Source organism: Colletotrichum chrysophilum, assembly GCF_026319265.1.
Source record: "Colletotrichum chrysophilum strain AFK26 chromosome Unknown scaffold_129, whole genome shotgun sequence".
NCBI lineage: Eukaryota > Fungi > Ascomycota > Sordariomycetes > Glomerellales > Glomerellaceae > Colletotrichum > Colletotrichum chrysophilum.
The window spans coordinates 100,710-117,194 of NW_026517416.1; the positions used below are offsets into that span (position 1 = coordinate 100,710).

General features: G+C 55.6%; 3 protein-coding genes and 1 non-coding gene across 4 annotated transcripts; 3 read left to right on the plus strand and 1 right to left on the minus strand.

The window, feature by feature from the left end:
- Positions 1–1,185: 1,185 nt before the first annotated feature.
- COL26b_011093 (uncharacterized protein) lies at positions 1,186–3,904 on the plus strand (the record flags this gene model as incomplete). Its single annotated transcript, XM_053183769.1, has 3 exons — positions 1,186–1,491; positions 1,546–3,671; positions 3,718–3,904. 3 exons carry the CDS (start codon positions 1,186–1,188, stop codon positions 3,902–3,904), a joined length of 2,619 nt encoding a protein of 872 aa, XP_053032308.1.
- An 843-nt stretch (positions 3,905–4,747) lies between these two features.
- On the plus strand, positions 4,748–5,815 carry COL26b_011094 (uncharacterized protein; the record flags this gene model as incomplete). The annotated part of the gene is made up of 1 exon (XM_053183770.1): positions 4,748–5,815. The coding sequence occupies one exon, from the start codon at positions 4,748–4,750 to the stop codon at positions 5,813–5,815; it is 1,068 nt and encodes a 355-aa protein (XP_053032309.1).
- A 389-nt stretch (positions 5,816–6,204) lies between these two features.
- Positions 6,205–8,084, minus strand: COL26b_011095 (uncharacterized protein; the record flags this gene model as incomplete). The annotated part of the gene is made up of 2 exons (XM_053183771.1): positions 6,205–7,211; positions 7,265–8,084. The coding sequence occupies 2 exons, from the start codon at positions 8,082–8,084 to the stop codon at positions 6,205–6,207; spliced, it is 1,827 nt and encodes a 608-aa protein (XP_053032310.1).
- A 6,414-nt stretch (positions 8,085–14,498) lies between these two features.
- On the plus strand, positions 14,499–14,593 carry COL26b_011096. Its single transcript has one exon. It is a non-coding gene; the product is annotated as a tRNA-Ile (tRNA).
- Positions 14,594–16,485: the final 1,892 nt, after the last annotated feature.

Below are 16,485 nucleotides of genomic sequence, written 5' to 3' on the forward strand. Positions count from 1 at the left end.
GTCGATGTAAGGTCTGGCCCGCAAACGGCTGCAAGGAGAGGGCCTGAATGCGCCAAGTGGCTGGTGACGGTAAAATGCCCCGTCTTTGTCTGCTGCAGCCCATCCTTCCAACGTCAAGCCAGCTCTGAATCGAACCAGCCTCTCGCAAGCCAAACGCACAGGACGACGACGACGACAATGCTCGGGGGAAGCCATGCGCCGCCGGGGACCTCGAAAACATTCGGCGTCAGTGCGTCGGCTTCTGAACGGCTCTGTGGCATCAGAGCACTGAAACCTCCTAACTCTTGGGCCGAAGCAGTTGGCCGTCCCGTCTTGTTCGTCCTGTGCTTCCAAATTCCCAGATTCCCAAATTCCCAAGATGCAGGTTCGTTTTCGACGACTGCCCTGGGCACGAGTCTTTGCAGAGGCAGTGCTGCTTCACGGTGAGATCTTCGGTGTAGGCGACTAATACCGACCTCAGCAGGAGGCCCGACCGTCGACTAGAGCTAGTCATTTTGCTGCAGCCTGTCAGAGGGCTGGGCTTGGCTTCCTCGCGTGTTCGTCAGCCGGGCTTGGGTGAGAAAAGCCATGCTAGATAAGGCATGGTGTCTGGGGTCCAATGCAGCTCTGCGTCTGACGGCATGTGCCTGCCCTGGCGATGGCTTCAACGAGACGTCGCCGTGGCTTCGGACACCCCGGACAAGCAACCGCCGAATTTTCAAGGTACAACTCTGACCATACTGATTTTCAAGGCATTCCATAATGTCTGTGGGCTTTTTTTCACAGGTCATACTGGCCTTCGAGGATTTAGGGCATCGGAAGCAGCGCGCTATGAGCGCAATGTCGCTCACACGAACCGCAGCATCTCGATTTAGAGCTTCGCAGCGTTGGTGGCCCGAGTGCTGGAGCTTGCACCAATGGAGGAGGCGAGTGTCCTGGTCTTCACGTGCTTGCTGTGGCGGCGGTGTGGCCGTTGACGAAAGTTACGTAATCAGCTACTTCATCTCGGGCTGCATCATCACGTCACAGGTTCAGATGAAGTGGAGACCTTCCTTCGCGTGCCTGAAGCTCCAGCTTCGGTTTCAACCAACCACCTGCATCACCAGATTCCACCGACGACCGCTTGGCGATTCGACAGCTGCATCTACACCGCCAACACTGACGGAACATCAACCACCTTGACCGAACCCTCACTATGTACGCGAGATGGACGCGCTGATAAACAACTCGACAGACAAGTGCGGCGGGAAGGATGCCACAGAGGCTCTCCAGCCGAGCAGCCGTGCCATCATTGTCCAGTTAGCCCTCTCTCTCATCCTCGGCGTCTCGGCTTTCGTCGCATTCTGCATTCTTCGTCCGCGATGGCCGACTCTCTACGCCGCGCGCAAGCGCCGACTCGACCCCAAGATTGGCTTGCCCACGCTTCCGAATACCTTGCTCGGATGGATTCCCGGCCTGTGTCGTGTGACGGAGGAGCAGGTTCTCGCCTCCGCGGGGCTTGATGCATTTGTTGTAGGTGGACGAGCTACTTGAGAGGAACACATTCAACTAAGCTGACAATGGTAGTTCCTGTCTTTCTTCAGGATGGCCATTCGCATCCTGGCCATCATGACATTCCTCGCCCTCGTCATCCTGCTGCCGATCAACCTCCACTACAAACCAGGCGATCTCAAGCTCGACAACGCGAGTGCCGCCATGTTCGAATGGATGACCACGGGCTCTTACCGCGTCCCCATCGGCGACACGAACATTTACGACGAAGAGGGCAAGATCCCGAAGGAAGATCCAGACAGAAGCTATCTTTGGGCATGGTTAGTATTCGTTTATGTCTTTTCAGGGCTCACGCTGTACATCCTGAACAAAGAGACTTTCCGTGTGATCCATATCCGCCAAGAGTACCTCGGAACCCAGTCAACCGTCACAGACAGGACGTTCCGTCTGTCAGGAATTCCCCAGAACATGCGATCCGAGGACAAGATCAAGCACCTGATCGAGAAGCTCCAAATCGGTCGTGTTGAGAGTGTTAACCTGGTTCGCGACTGGAGGGAGATTGACTCTTTGACCGAGCAACGAGCACAAATTCTGGCGAAACTGGAGGAATCTTGGAGCGTCTTTCTTGGAAAGCAGGCTGCTCTGCCCAAATCCGTACAACGTCTGCGTGACCCAGAGGCAGAGCCTTCTGTTCTGGAGCCACGTCAGGATGAGATTGACGAGGAGGCCGGTGAAAATGGACGGCTATTGGGGCATGGCGAAATCCACCCAGAGTATGTGGAGCGGGAACGCCCAAAGATTCGCCTGTGGTACGGCTTTCTCAAGCTCCAGAGCCGCCAGACGGACGCCATCGACTACTACGAGGAGAAGCTCAGACGGCTCGACGAGAAGATCTACGAGGCCAGGCAGAAGGAATACGCGCCGAGCGATCAAGCATTCGTCACAATGGACAGTATTGCGGCCTGCCAGATGGCGATCCAAGCCCGCATCGATCCCCGACCCGGACAGTTCCTGACGAAACCCGCGCCAGCGCCTTCAGACATCATGTGGGCCAACACATACGCACCTCGAGGTGTACGAAGGCTGCGATCGTGGACCGTTACCATCTTCGTGGCCGCGCTGTCTATCCTGTGGATCGCCGTGCTGGCTGCTATTGCAGGTCTTTTGAGCGTCTGCAACTTCCAGCAATGGTTCCCTTCTGTGGTCGACTTTTTGAAGAAATTCCCGACCATCAAGGAGTTGATCGAGACGTCCTTGACGACAGTGCTCGTCTCGTTGCTCAACGTGGCCGTGCCCTACCTGTACGATTATCTGTCGTACCAGCAAGGCATGATCTCCAAAGGCGACGTCGAGTTGTCCATCATTTCGAAGAACTTCTTCTTCACGTTCGTCAACGTCTTCCTAGTCTTTGCCGTCTCAGGAACTGCGCTCAGTGTCTTTAAGATCTTCCAGGACTTTCAGGATTCATGGGGCAACACGACGAAGCTGGCACGATTGATTGGTTCCCGGATCGAGGCCCTGGGTCTGTTCTACGCCAACTTCATCATGCTTCAAGGCCTTGGCCTGTTTCCCTTTAGACTCCTGGAGGTGGGCAGCGTCTTCCTCTATCCGATCTACCGAATGGGAGCAAAGACGCCAAGAGACTTTGCCGAGATCATGCAACCGCCAGTGTTCAGCTACGGCTTCTATCTCCCGACGGCGCTGCTTGTGTTTATGCTGTGCCAAATCTACAGCACGTTGCCGTTTGGTGCTCTCATCTTGCCGATGGGAATGATTTACTTTACGTTTGGGTACTTCACGTACAAGTATCAACTTCTGTACGCCATGGACCAGCCGCAGCATGCGACGGGTGCGGCGTGGAGGACGATCTCTTATCGCATCGTGCTTGGCCTAGTCGTGGCGGAGATCATTCTGTCCAGTGTCATGGCGCTACAGACAGGTTTTGCCCAGTCGGTGTTGGTCTTGCCTCTGGTCATCTTCACGATTTGGTACAGCTTCTACTTCCGACGCCGATTCGAGCCCCTAACCCGCTTCATCTCGCTCCGAAGCATTCGAGCAGAGATCGACGCTGAGGACTCTGCCATTCTCGACGAGGACTTTGAAGGGCCGAGACCTTCGCAGGGCCTGCTTAGAAGAGGAAGCACGATTGATGAGGACAAGGAGAAGGGAATGAAGTTCATTAACCCCAGCTTGACCTCGCGGTATGTACCCGCGGCCCCATTTCTGACTCGCTCTAACGTGTCATAGTCTTGATCGACCGTGGATCTATCAGGATCCGCCTCCGGCCGACGATTCGGGAGACGAGAGCGAGAGCGCAGGGGATACGGAGAGGCCCAATGCTCCGGCGAACACGGCCTCGGCTGCGTCGGATAGTTCAATGAGCCTAGGTGATACGCACATCTGGCGTCAACAAGCCGACAGCAGCAACCGATGATGGCTTTTTGATGAGATGTGCACCAGCTGTAGATAATAGTCTCAGTCGATATGGGTTCATGACTGGAGTAATGAATGGCGGTGGATAGCGGGGACAACAGGACTATACCACATGGGAGTTTGGAGTGCCTTGCGTTTGAATGACTTATGAGGAATTAATAAGAGACCATGAAATCGAACCGTCACCAGGACTTGATCTTGTCATTTCGTACATCTGTGGCATTCTGCAGCGTTCCCACTCGAGTCAGATGTGACGATGTCATTTTACCGGGGCTTCCCCTGAAAATCCAAGGCGTGGCTGCTGCCAGCCCATGGTGACAGGCGCAGCCCAGCGCCCGTTTGGGTTAGCGAGCTGTCCAGAGCTCCAGAAGGAGAGGCATGGCGGGGTAGCTCTTGGGATCAGGCCACTGCGCCGTAGGACAAGCTTAAAAAGCGCGGCAGGTCCCCCCGCAGAACACTAGGTGTCCACGTCATTCAGCACATTTTTGGTCCCTGGACGCCGGAAAGAGCAATTGGACGTGAATCGCGCCAAGCTGGTTGAGGTATCGCAGGCAGGAACAGCCTGCAGAATGCGGAAGGCGGCCAACTTCCAGCCAAGAATGGCACCCGAAAAGAACGCGCAGGCGCGGGGGAGCTGATGTCTCGGCTGCTCCTTGTGCTGCCTCAAAATTACCTCGACCTGCTCTTCTCCCCGACGACGTCGTTTGCCATCTTCACTTCCGACCTCCATCCTCTCGTCTTCCGACAATATCCTCGAGCAAAGACAGCTAGCCTTATTCAATCATTTCGCCAAGAAGCATCACTTAGCTCAATCTTCCATCCACCGACTTCCTCAACCGCCGCCATGAAGCTCGCCGTCTTCAGCGCCAAGGCCTACGACAAGAAATACCTGTCCGCCGAGCACGAGGCCACGAAGAAGACCCTCGCCGAACACTCCCCTTCCGACTTTGAGGTTGTCTACCACGACTTCTCCCTCTCCCCCGAGACGGTCTCTCTCGTCAAGGACATCGACGCCGTCTGCGTCTTCGTCAACGATGTCCTCTCCGCCGACGTCCTCGAGGACCTCCACAAGACAGGAGTGAAGGCCGTCCTGCTTCGCTGCGCAGGCTTCAACAACGTCGACCTCAAGGCTGCCGAGAAGCTCGGAATCTTCGTCGCCAACGTTCCCTCCTACTCCCCCGAGGCCGTCGCCGAGTTCGCCGTCTCCCTCCTGCAGACGCTCAACCGCCGCACCCACCGCGCCTACAACCGCACCCGCGAGGGCAACTTCAACCTCGACGGCCTGCTCGGCAAGACGGTCCACGGCAAGACGGTCGGCATCATCGGCACCGGCCGGATCGGCGTCTCCATGGCCCGCATCATGAAGGGCTTCGGCTGCACCCTCTACGCCTTCGACCCCTACGAGTCCGACGCCTTCAAGGAGCTCGGCGAGTACCTGCCCCTCGAGGAGCTGCTGCCCAAGTGCGACTTCATCAGCCTGCACTGCCCCCTCATGGAGAAGACGAAGCACATCATCAACGAGAAGACGCTCAAGATGATGAAGCCCGGCTCCATGCTCGTCAACACCTCCCGCGGGGGCCTGATTGACACTAAGGCCGTCACCCACGCCCTCAAGAGTAAGCATCTCGGGGGCCTCGCGCTCGACGTGTACGAGGGCGAGGGCGACCTCTTCTACAACGACCACTCGGGACATATCATCGACGACGACGTGCTGACGCGCCTGATGACGTTCCCTAACGTCTTGATCTGCGGCCACCAGGGCTTCTTCACCGAGGAGGCGCTGCAGGAGATTTCCGAGTGCACGTTCCGAAACCTCGAGGACTTTTTGCGGGGACGCAAATGCGACAATTCGCTAGTCAAGGAAGAGTTTCTCCTGTCGCGCAGAGACTCCCTGCCGGTGCGCATTATCTAGGCTGCTGCTGGACGTTGTCGGAAAACTTAGGTTGATGGATACCCTACTTGTTGGCTGGTTATGGGTAGATACGGATCAAGACTTATGAATATACGATTCCCTACACTCTGTTGCTCGGTGTCTCGACGACGGTGATTTTTGATTTTGGTTTATTCAAGATTATGTCTACGGCATCGCCGTCCATGTCTGATGCGTCTATGATTCAATATGCCGGCCAGCTCCTGATACTCCTTCCCTTTTCACTCCCCAATGACGCCGAGTGAACCAACCCAAAAACAAATGCAGTCCCCTGCAGCTACACGTCTCCTCCCCAATAGCTTCGTAGCAGCCAACACCACCATTCCGACGCACGATATTACCACCACTCAACCTCTCGTCACACCAGATCTTTACGCAGGCTCAAAAGTCCTCGTGGGCTCTAGCGCGTTCGCAGGCGCCTTGACCTTCTCCACATCGCTGCTGCTCCCACTCGCAGCCGCCTCGTCCTCGTCGTCACCAGAGTAAGCGTACTTGCTGCGCTGTCTGATTCGTGCACCGTACACCCAGAAGAGGAAGGGGATCGCGCAGCACGCGAGGCCGATGAAGGCCAGCAGCGTGGAGGCCCACTGGTCGCCGAGGCGGTCGTACATCTGCTCGGTAAACAGCACGACACCCGCGCCCCAGAAGGAGCGGATGCAGGTCTTGGCGGCGAGCGCGGAGGCGGCCTGGTGCTGGTACGAGTCGACGAGGTAGTTGTTGGCGGAGTTGTAGAGGAAGATGAAGCCGAAGCCGACGGGGAAGCCGCCGAAGGCGGGGCCGGCCCAGTGCAGGTCCGCGTAGGAGGTCCAGGCGAAGATGAAGAGGCCCATGGGGATGAACCAGCAGGAGAGCATCATGGGCACGAGGCGGGCCTCGGCGGGGGGGTGGCCGTTGTGTTTCGCGACGAGGGTGAGGTAGTGCTTGTTGACCCAGGGGGAGCAGGCAGCGGAGAGGAGGACGCCGACGGCGAGGGGGATGAACATCAGCCCGGTGGAGGAGGCGGAGTAGCCCTTGCGCTTCTGGTAGATGATGGGGAAGGCGACGAAGAACATGTAGAGCAGGCCGTAGAGGACGGACATGTAGATTGAGATGAGGAAGACGATGAGCTCGCGGAAGAGGAGCTGGAAGGGGCGGATGAGGAAGATGCCGAGGCGCTCGGAGAGGGGCCGCATGTCGATGTCCTGCTCGGTGACGTGGGAGGGGTCGGCGGTGGACTTGCGGAGCTTGGCGGCGCGGCGGGCGAGGATGGTGGGCGCGTAGGTTTCCGGGACGGTGAAGGTGATGAGGACCCAGACGACGAAGGCGAGGATGAGCTGGATCCAGTAGAGCCAGCGCCAGCCTGCTGCGTCGGAGAGGAAGCCGCCTACGAGGGGACCAACTGGGGTTTGTTAGTGGGAGAGTGGAAGAGGGGAGGGAGGATGGGGGGCTTACTGGCTGGGCCGATGAAGGGGGCGGCGGAGAAGGCTGCCATGGGGACGCCGCGCTCCTCGTTCCTCCAGAGGTCTGCGAGGGTGCCGCCGACGAGCGTCATGGGCGCGGAGAAGGCGATGCCGTCGATGGCGCGGCAGACGATGAGGGTGCCGAGGTTCTTGGCCACCGCACAGGGGATAATGAAGATCACAGCGATGAGCAGCGTCGAGCCGTAGATGACCTGGCGGCCGTAGATTTCCGAGAGCGGCGCGAAGGCCATGGGGCCGACACCAAAACCAATAACGAACACGGTGATGCTGACGAGGGCGGCCTCCTCGGAGACGTGGAACTCCTCCGCGACGCCGGCGATGTCGGCCGTGATGACGGACGAGCAGAAGGCGACGACGAAGCACGTCAGTGCGACGACCATGGTGCAGTACCACTTGTACGCCTTGGACCAGTTCTTGGGGTTCTCCTTGTCGCCGGGCGTGAAGGTGACGAGCTTGTAGTTGCTCGCGGGCCCGCCGGAGGCGTCGCCGGCGGCGGGGGGCCCGGGGATCTGGCCGTCATTTGTCTCGACGCGGTACTCGTCCAGGTTGGCATTTGGCGAGAGGGTGCGGTAGGGCAGGTTGACGTCGAGGGCCGGGTCGATGGTCTCTTTCGTCTGCACCGGGTGGAGGATGTTGGAGGCGATGGAGGCGCGGCGATTGGTGTTGCTCGCGTTTGAAGGCGTGCGCTTGTGGGTGTTTGTGTTGTTGGTGATGGAGGCGTACTGCGGGCCTTCCGAGGAGGAAGAGCCCGGCGGTAGGGTGTTTGACGATGTTCGTGATGTGTTCTCCATCTTGGAGGCTTAAGTGATAAACGATGTATTCAGAACTAGTAAACAAAAAGAAGTCCCGTGTGGGAAGAGTCACGAAAAGAGGAACAGTAGTGAAAGACGATTGCAGGGTGATGGCCCAGACTGTTACTTAAGCTCAAGGAGCAAAGACTTCTTCTCTTCCACTTCCACGGGGGGCACACCATGTATTTATATCCTCGCCCACTAGGACGAAAAGTCGAGTCACGAAGGGATACTTATCTCCTGGTATTGCTCCTGGCGACAGGGCCTGGGATCCGGTCGCAATTCGGTCTATGGGTGGGCATCGGCGCGGCATTCGGGGTACCCACCAGCTGGGCGGGGCCCGCTTTTCCCGTCCGATGGTGCAATCTCTTTGGCAGACACAAGTCTTTGGTGTGCCTGTTCCCAGGTTTCTTGGAGGCGTGTGTTTACTTTGCCTGACGCCTCCTGATGAGAAAAATGAATAGGCATCCCTGTATGGGCCTGGAAGCAGTTGTGTGATGGCCCGTGAACCGTTCATGTGGGATTTGGATACGTACACACGTCAGGTTTTGACGATGGTGATTCCCCACTGATGTCAACCTTGTCACATTGCCGCCGTCTGCTTGGATCGCTGCGAGAACGGAGGTTGAGCAGTGCAGCCTGTGGTCGTCCAACGGGAGAGGTGGATGCAGCAGCATCTCGTCACTGGCAATTGGCAGAGTGTGAGAGGTCGAGATAGACGGTCGTGGGTGCGATTGTCATCTCTGCAGCTGCAGGTGCAGGAATCTTGTGTCAGCCGCGGGCAGGGGAGAGGGGTGCGGAAAGGGAGAAAAGGGGACGGAATTGCAAAGGACGCCTGCAACAACGAATACGTACCGGAAAACGTGTCGGGCACGTTTGACACGAACCTCCGTCCTTGCTTTTCTTTCCTTCGGATGCGACGCAGACGAGGCTATTCCGAGGTTGGCAAAGGGCGAGTTTCCTCTTTGGCCCGTTTCTGAAAAGCTTCGTTTTTTCGAGTCGCTAGAGCTCAGTCCAATCGCGTCGTTTCCCACGGCCGATGCAATGCGTGCGCATGGATCTAGACAACTTTGATCTTTGTGTGGCCATTGGCAGGCTGCCCGACTTGTCCCGTTTTACGCGACCGTCTTGGCGCGTTCTTTTTCGTGAGTCTTGCGGCTCTGTCCGGTATTTGTGGTAGAGTCTAGGCAATCCAGGTCGAGGGACGGGTCTGGGAATAAGAGGGAATGACTCTGGACGGGCCTAGCGCCGTGGCGCCGTGCTTGGTTGGACGGGGGTCCCGGGTGATTGGGGGCATGTTCCCTCTCAGGGCTGAGCAGGGGGAGAAATCTCGGGATGAGTTCGGGTTGTCGTCATGATTTTTTAACCATTTGCTGAGTTTTTCCTTGCGACGATTCCCCATTTCTCTCGAACATTTACTCGAGCCAAGTGATCAACATGGAGTGTCTCCTGTTTTCTCCCTTCTCGAAGCCGCTGGCTGATCTTCCGTCCGAACTTGAGAAGTCTATTCCGGTTCACGTTTGGGGACGAAGAAGCTGGCTGGGATGCCGCTGTCATCCTCGGTTGGCCGTTTGGCAGAGCAAAGAGCAGCCCCCTTTCGTCCGGGACGCACAGATCGCAGGAGCCGGTAAAGATGGGATCCACTTGAGAGCGGAGACCCGGGTACGGAGGGGTCCACCCCGGCCGCCACAGAGATTTCGTTTCCCTGCTTCTTTGCACACAAACTTTTCGTCGTCTCGTGGCATCTTCCGTCTCCTAGGGCGACGCCATTTCGCGGGCGTTGGTCATCTTTGATTATTCCCATGCCAAGGACGATTGACGCCAAACGCTAGCGGGCAATGTGGACAAGAGTGTCGAGGATTGTGAGCGGACGGTGCACGAAGATTCGGTAAGTGGAGACGGAGCAAAAAGGTTTTTTGATTGCATCGCGGTTTGTGATTATTCCCGGCGGAGCCAAGTGGGGATCTGACTGAGTCCGGCTACCGTTATCAGCGAGCCTGGAGCTCGGTGTTTGGCTGCTGAGCGTGTTGGGCGTGTGTGCTGCTAAGGACCTTGCAGCACGAAACATTGGTACGGCACGCCCACTGCATATCCCTTCTCTCACGAGATAACCAAGAGGTTAATAAGAGGGGATTGAACTAATCAGGGGATTTGGTTTTGGAACAGGACCGATATCGCTTGAGGCCGCCTGCAGACTGTCAGTTGCCTGGATAAGATCGTGTGTGGATAAAGGGACTATCGCGTCCTTCAAGGGGCTCGATGACAGAGCATCTTACGATAACAGGGGTCAAGAACGCACTCTGAGAGATGAGCCAAGATGGCGGGAGTTTGTCGGGATGGTAATAAGCGGAGGGGGGAGTGCATCCAGCGGGAGAGACGAAGCAGGTGAAGGGCTTGCGTGTGGATAGCGTGGGATGGCGAGCGTTGGTGCTTCCAAACTCGGAGGTTTACGCGGGCTTGGGTTCTCGTGGTTGATGCCCAATACCCAGACCGTTGTCGCGGATATCGATGATCCAAGGGTTTGGTGGTCATGGGTGCTTTCGATTCGGAAGGCTGTTGACTATCGCTGCCCTGCTGCAGGCAGCGGGTGTTGGTGGAGCGAGCGCCGTGTCTAAAAGTCGGAGCTCGCGACTTGCGGTACCCGCGTCTCCGCGCCTCGTGGTCGGCGGTGGTGGTGCCGTTGCGGTGCCGCTAGCACGCTGAGATCTAAAAGAGTTTATCTTGCTAACCACGCCCAGGCGGGATGACGAGGGATTGCTCTTGGCTCTATCACCTTTTGAGAATGTCAGCCAGTCACGTTCGACCTTTGCGCCAACGCCAAGCAGTATCGAGGAGAGGGAGGCGGCTTACCGCATGCCAGATCAACCGGGGTGCCTTCGACGAGCCGACAATCGCCTGAATCGTTCACCTTGATCGCCTCGGACCGGCCGGACCGCTGGCACACCACCGATGGCGAGGACAGGGCCGCGCATGGACAGTTGAGACGGCGCGGCTCGCCATGAAGTCTTTACCGACATCGAAGTACCGCGGCGCGATACCGCACGTGTGCTTTTGATGGTCGCGGTGAGGTTCCAATTTGGGGTAGCCTGCGAGTTAACCTGTACACTGGAGACTGCCGGACCGGACCCATAACGGATAGAAGGGCGTTCTCTGCCTGCGATCTTTGACCACTTTCGCTGTAAAGCTCAAGTGGTGGAAGTAGATTGAAGCGCGTCGACGTCGATGGTTGTGTTAGGGTTGTTGAGGGGAAAGTCCAACGCCGCTTTCCCGTCTGGGAATGTTCGCGAAGTTCTGTCAGCAAATGGCAGGAGCGGAGCCCCGACGTGCCTTCCCCCATCGTCATCCGCACCGAAACGGAAGGCTCGCGACCACCAAAAACAGTCCGCGACCGATCACTTTGAACTAAAGAAGGAATTAATGTCTGCTGGAATCTTGTTGGACATGGAGAACCGCATGTCACGGCAAACCTCTTCAACTTCGGCCGAAAGGTCCACCTTTTCGGCGTGAGAAGTCCAGAGTCGGGGTACCTCCGCCCGGGTCCTTGCGGACATCTTGCACTCCCGTTCCTGCATTATTATTGACTGCACAAATCCCACAGCGCGGTAGATCTTTGAAAAATGTGTCATGTCTGCAGCTCAAGAACTTGTGACGTTGTGATGCTCCGATTAGCCTAACAAGCAGCATCGACAAAGTCACTCATGGAGTACTTGAGACCAGCTTGGTCGCCCAACTTGTCAATTCTCGGTTATGCTAGTTGAGAACAGGGGCGGTGATGGCAGGAAGTAAAATGATTCCTCGAGACCTCCGGCCCGACGCACCCCACGCGCCCGTCACCGCACCAGCTGCTCCACAGCCGTGGTGACCGTCGTTATCGTCGTCATCGCTGTCGGCGTCTTCATCTTCCTCGTCGTCCGCGAACGGGTTCTTGAGTCTTCACCCCTCATCATACAGCTACAAAGTAAAATCCCCAGCCAGCTTTCATTTCTCAAGTTGGCATCCTATGCAGCCACCACGCACAGCAAACCTGAAGCGAGAATGTTTAGGTGTAAGTTTGCAATTTTGAACCTGACTGAAGAACCATCTTAAATCTAGCTTAACCACGCATTACCAACCGCAGACGTGTCTGATTTCAAGTGTCAGCTGTCATTCAGCATCTCAGGCACAACTAATGTATCCATACGTTGCGCTCTTATTACAAGCTTCTCAACGACTAAGCGTGCATCCAAAGTCCTTGTTGCAGGTGTTTAGACACTTCTTGAAGTTGGCATCGCTTCCTTTACTGCGAAAGCAATCGTCGCGGCAGGAGATGCACTGCAAGATATCTCATTAGTCATAGTAATCATCGTGAAAACAGTGAGATGTGTTACGTACCACAGTGTTCTGCTGACGCTCGACAACGGCAGGGGTTGCAACGACGATTCCTGCGAAGAGGACCACTAGCAAGGTAGAGAACTGCATTTTGTGATATTGCCATAGCGTCGGTCAACGACGGCTACTGTAGCCCGGTATAAGTGAGTAATAGATGAAAGGGAGGGATGGTTTGATAGAGTGGGTGACAAGACGTGTTAGAGGACGATTGAAGTTTCGAGAGGATGAAGCGCAAGTGAATCCTTTTAAGTACTCAATTCAAGGTGAAAGGTCCATTAGCAATCACTTATTGTCGGAGTTTGGCTGTCAAGAAGTGGCCGGATATCCTGCATCAGCGGGCGCGCCGCCTCAGGCCGGTAGGATCTCAAACAGCCAAGACATGACATGGGAATTTGAATCTGACTCATGGAAGAAACTCGCTTTCACATTCTAGCGCTCAAGACTGTTGAGACGAACCCTTTCGTCGGCTGTCCTTGATGGACCGGCCCTCTGGGATACTGATTGGATCATTACACAGTAAGTGGCGGTATCGATCAACAGTCTTTCGTCGGATTGGAAAATCACAGATTGATCGCTAGTAACCTTTGCAGACAGACTGCCGCAGCCCGGGCAGATAAATGAATGCTGTACATGTATGCTGAGACAAAAGCCTGCTTGCTATTTCTGTGGTCGGTATTTTCCTGCTGCTTTTGGCTCAGAATATCCGAGGGGCAGGGCTGTGATAAACCTTAACATTGCCGTGGTCTTATCTACAGCAACCAGTACATTGATAGGAGTTTGGTCTCAGACCGTTATATGGCTCGACCATCTTCTTTAACCCGTAAGTCAGACAAGGATTCTCATTGCGATTGCTGCGGAGCTGTGAATATCACCAACAAGTCGGGGAGCAAAACGAGGCGCGGTGTGACATGCGACAAGGAAAGCTGGACGCAACTTTTGGCCGTAAACCTCAGCTCTTAGCAGTGTGGCGAACCGCTACTACGGATGTTCAACCTGAATCCTGCTGTTTATGGAAATCATCAAACTCGCCCCACAAGAGATGAGCTTGCAATGTGGCATTGAAGCAGCAGGTGTACCGAACCGATGATCTAGGTGAGAGTATTTAATGCCATAAGTGCCGCTGGTAAGGACCTCCAGCGAGATTGTCACAACTGTCACTGTTGTCATCAGTATCTCGTTGGCGCGTTGCCTTTTTGCCAAACTCCAATCTCTGACTTTCTGTTCCGCCATAGGGTCATTGCAGTCAGCTAGTCAGTTATCTACACCATCTCGTATGTGAGTCTTCTCATACCTGCTTCGTGTGGTGGATGTATCTGACCCTGACTTGCTACAGTAATGGCTCGGGCGCATTTTCTGCTGGCGGCTCTCTATGCTGCGGAGGTGCACACTGCAGCAGGTGCAACCCTCTGCCGTGTCCAGTTTGAAGACCCCACCAGCGGATCGTCGTTTGGGGGTTGCTCCCAGGCTCGTGGTGGTGGCGGCGTGCTGATTCCAGATCAGCGGAGTGTTAGCTACGAGGTGGGCAGCTCGTGTGAGCTTACTATCACCAATGCACCTGAGGGAGTGACGGGTACGGCCTTCGTTGTTCAGTCTTGCAAGTGAGAATTCAAACGTGCATTGCAGGCTAGCTGTCTGTAGACAAGAGACTGCTCATGTCATTCGTGAAGTTTGCAACGGTTTAGACAAGGTAACATATGGCATATCTGGTGTCTGGTCGACTACAAGGTCAATCAGCAGGCCATAGAGAAGTTCACCTTCGCTTTGGGACTCGGTACGTAGATAAAACCAGCCAGTTTATGCAGATGTCAGATACGGATGCTGATGAGCTGGGGGTACCGCTCCCTGGCGTTTTCGCAATCAACGAGGGATGCGGACGAGTTGCGTGCGCTGAAGCGTCTCGCGGGCAAACAGTGCATTCGACGCTTGGAAACTCAGAAGCTATTAAGGAACAGAGAGAGGGGTCCGTCCATTGAGGTTGCAATTCGTGATTCTGCGGCTATCCACCGCTACCTCCATAGTGCATATTTGCAGCACCACAACCATCGAGGTCGGTTAGCTCAGTTGGTTAGAGCGTGGTACTAATACAATATCCGTCGTGTTGAGTAATGCCAAGGTCGGGAGTTCAAGCCTCCCACTGATCATTTTTTGCCTTTTTACCAACTTTCCCAGACTGGTTCGTTGGTTTCCATCTTTTGCCTCCTCTGTGTGTAGTGGCTCTGCACTTTCGGCGTTCACGGCCTTGACGGCAACAGCTCGGCCCCGTGTTCAGGAACGAAAAGTGGGCCATGCGGCCCGGCGCAGTACTTGCTCTTTCCCCAAGTCACCCACCAGTGGGCATCTTGGCAGGCAAGTATGTCCTTCCTTTGAAGGTCTACCTACTTCGTTCGCGCTGGCAATTTGTCTTGAGTTTTGTGTCTCCTTCTTTCTGCGGCGGCTTTTGGCAGCTCGACTTTGACGCCATCTTTCATGCCACTTTCATTCCCACCTCGTTCGACATCATCCTCCAACTGACACCACAACGTTGGTCGACTGCATCATCCTTTTAGACTTCGAAGAGGACGGAGGGTTCAAATTCTATTCCACGTCCAACAACATTCGTTCTGACATACCACATCCGTCATGACTTCTCCCATCATTCATTACCTCACCACCGCGGATGGCGAGCTACCTGAGCTGCTAGATTTCGAATGCGGCGACACCCGCACCACTGCGACGGCCGAAGCACCACCCATGCAACTTCCCGTCGAGATACTGCACCAAATCTACCTTTACCTACATCCCTGCGACTTCAACTCCGCGAGACATACCTGTCGCTCCTGGTTCACGTTAAGCCTCAACAGATCCATCCTCGTTCAGATGCTCAAAAGGGGCGGCTGGTGGTCAAGTGTCGAAGACATTCTCGGTCTCAGCCTCTTTTCTCAACGAAAACAATATGTCAATGAAATATGGACAATGTCGAAATGGCTATCGAGGGAATGCACTCTCTGCTGCCAGTACTCCAGCGAGCAGCCCGCTTTTGTGGAGGTAGGCCAAACGCTGTTTTCGGATTTTCGAGAGGGTACAGGTGCATATCAACTCAGCACCAGTGTGTGTGGTCGGTTCTTGATGGCTAGCCACAACAAAACACTCGACATCTACGAGCTGGATCACCGATGTGAGCCTTGTCGCTCCCGCTGGGCACAGTCGGCCTTAGCGGACAGCTCCCGCCCCAGAGGCCTACCTAGGCCCGTGGCGAGGATCTTGTGTCCTGCGAACATCATCGCTTGCGCAATGGATGCCAGCCTCGGAAGACAAACCGTTGGTATTCTCATCGAAGAACAGGTTGGTCTGGTCTGTGATCTATCTTCCCACAAAAGATCTGACTGGGAGACTACTTCATCCCAGGCTCCGTTAGGCCACTCAGACAACGACGCGGAACCTTCATACATAAACCCAGATGGGGATTGCGTCTGCGAACAATGGCACGCGTGGCGCGAACCGCCAATTCTTCGAAGGGTCTATTACAGCGTCGGTGGCGCTGATGATCAGCCCCGTTCTGTTGCCATGTGTCCACATCGCGAGTGTGTAGCATTCGGCTGCGCGTCTGCGGTTGAGCTCCACTAGGTTGACGAGCCAACTGGCCAAGACCTCGCTCGACGCTTCCCTCTGTCCACAGAAAGTGACTTTCTGTACTTCCTTCCGCCCACCTCCGAAGCATCTGGAGTTGATACGTCGCTGTGGCTCCGGCTCATCAGCTCAGCCACCGCTGTAGGTCCTGCGACACATCCCATTTACGACGCGTTCTCAAGGTTCAAACACTTTGATGAAACAGCCGTTGTCTATAGCCTCAAAACAACGGCTGCCGGGCCAAGGACGTCAATTACCAGTATTCACACAGTCACCGAGCAACTTGCCAATCCACTCACTTCTACTGCTCCACGTCAAAGTCCCGGGCTCGGAGAACAAAACCTTCAATCATGGTCCGGTTCGGCTGAGTCATGGGTCAACACGCATGCTGTTCCTCTGAGTGATGGCTCACACGTTCTTTTTACGG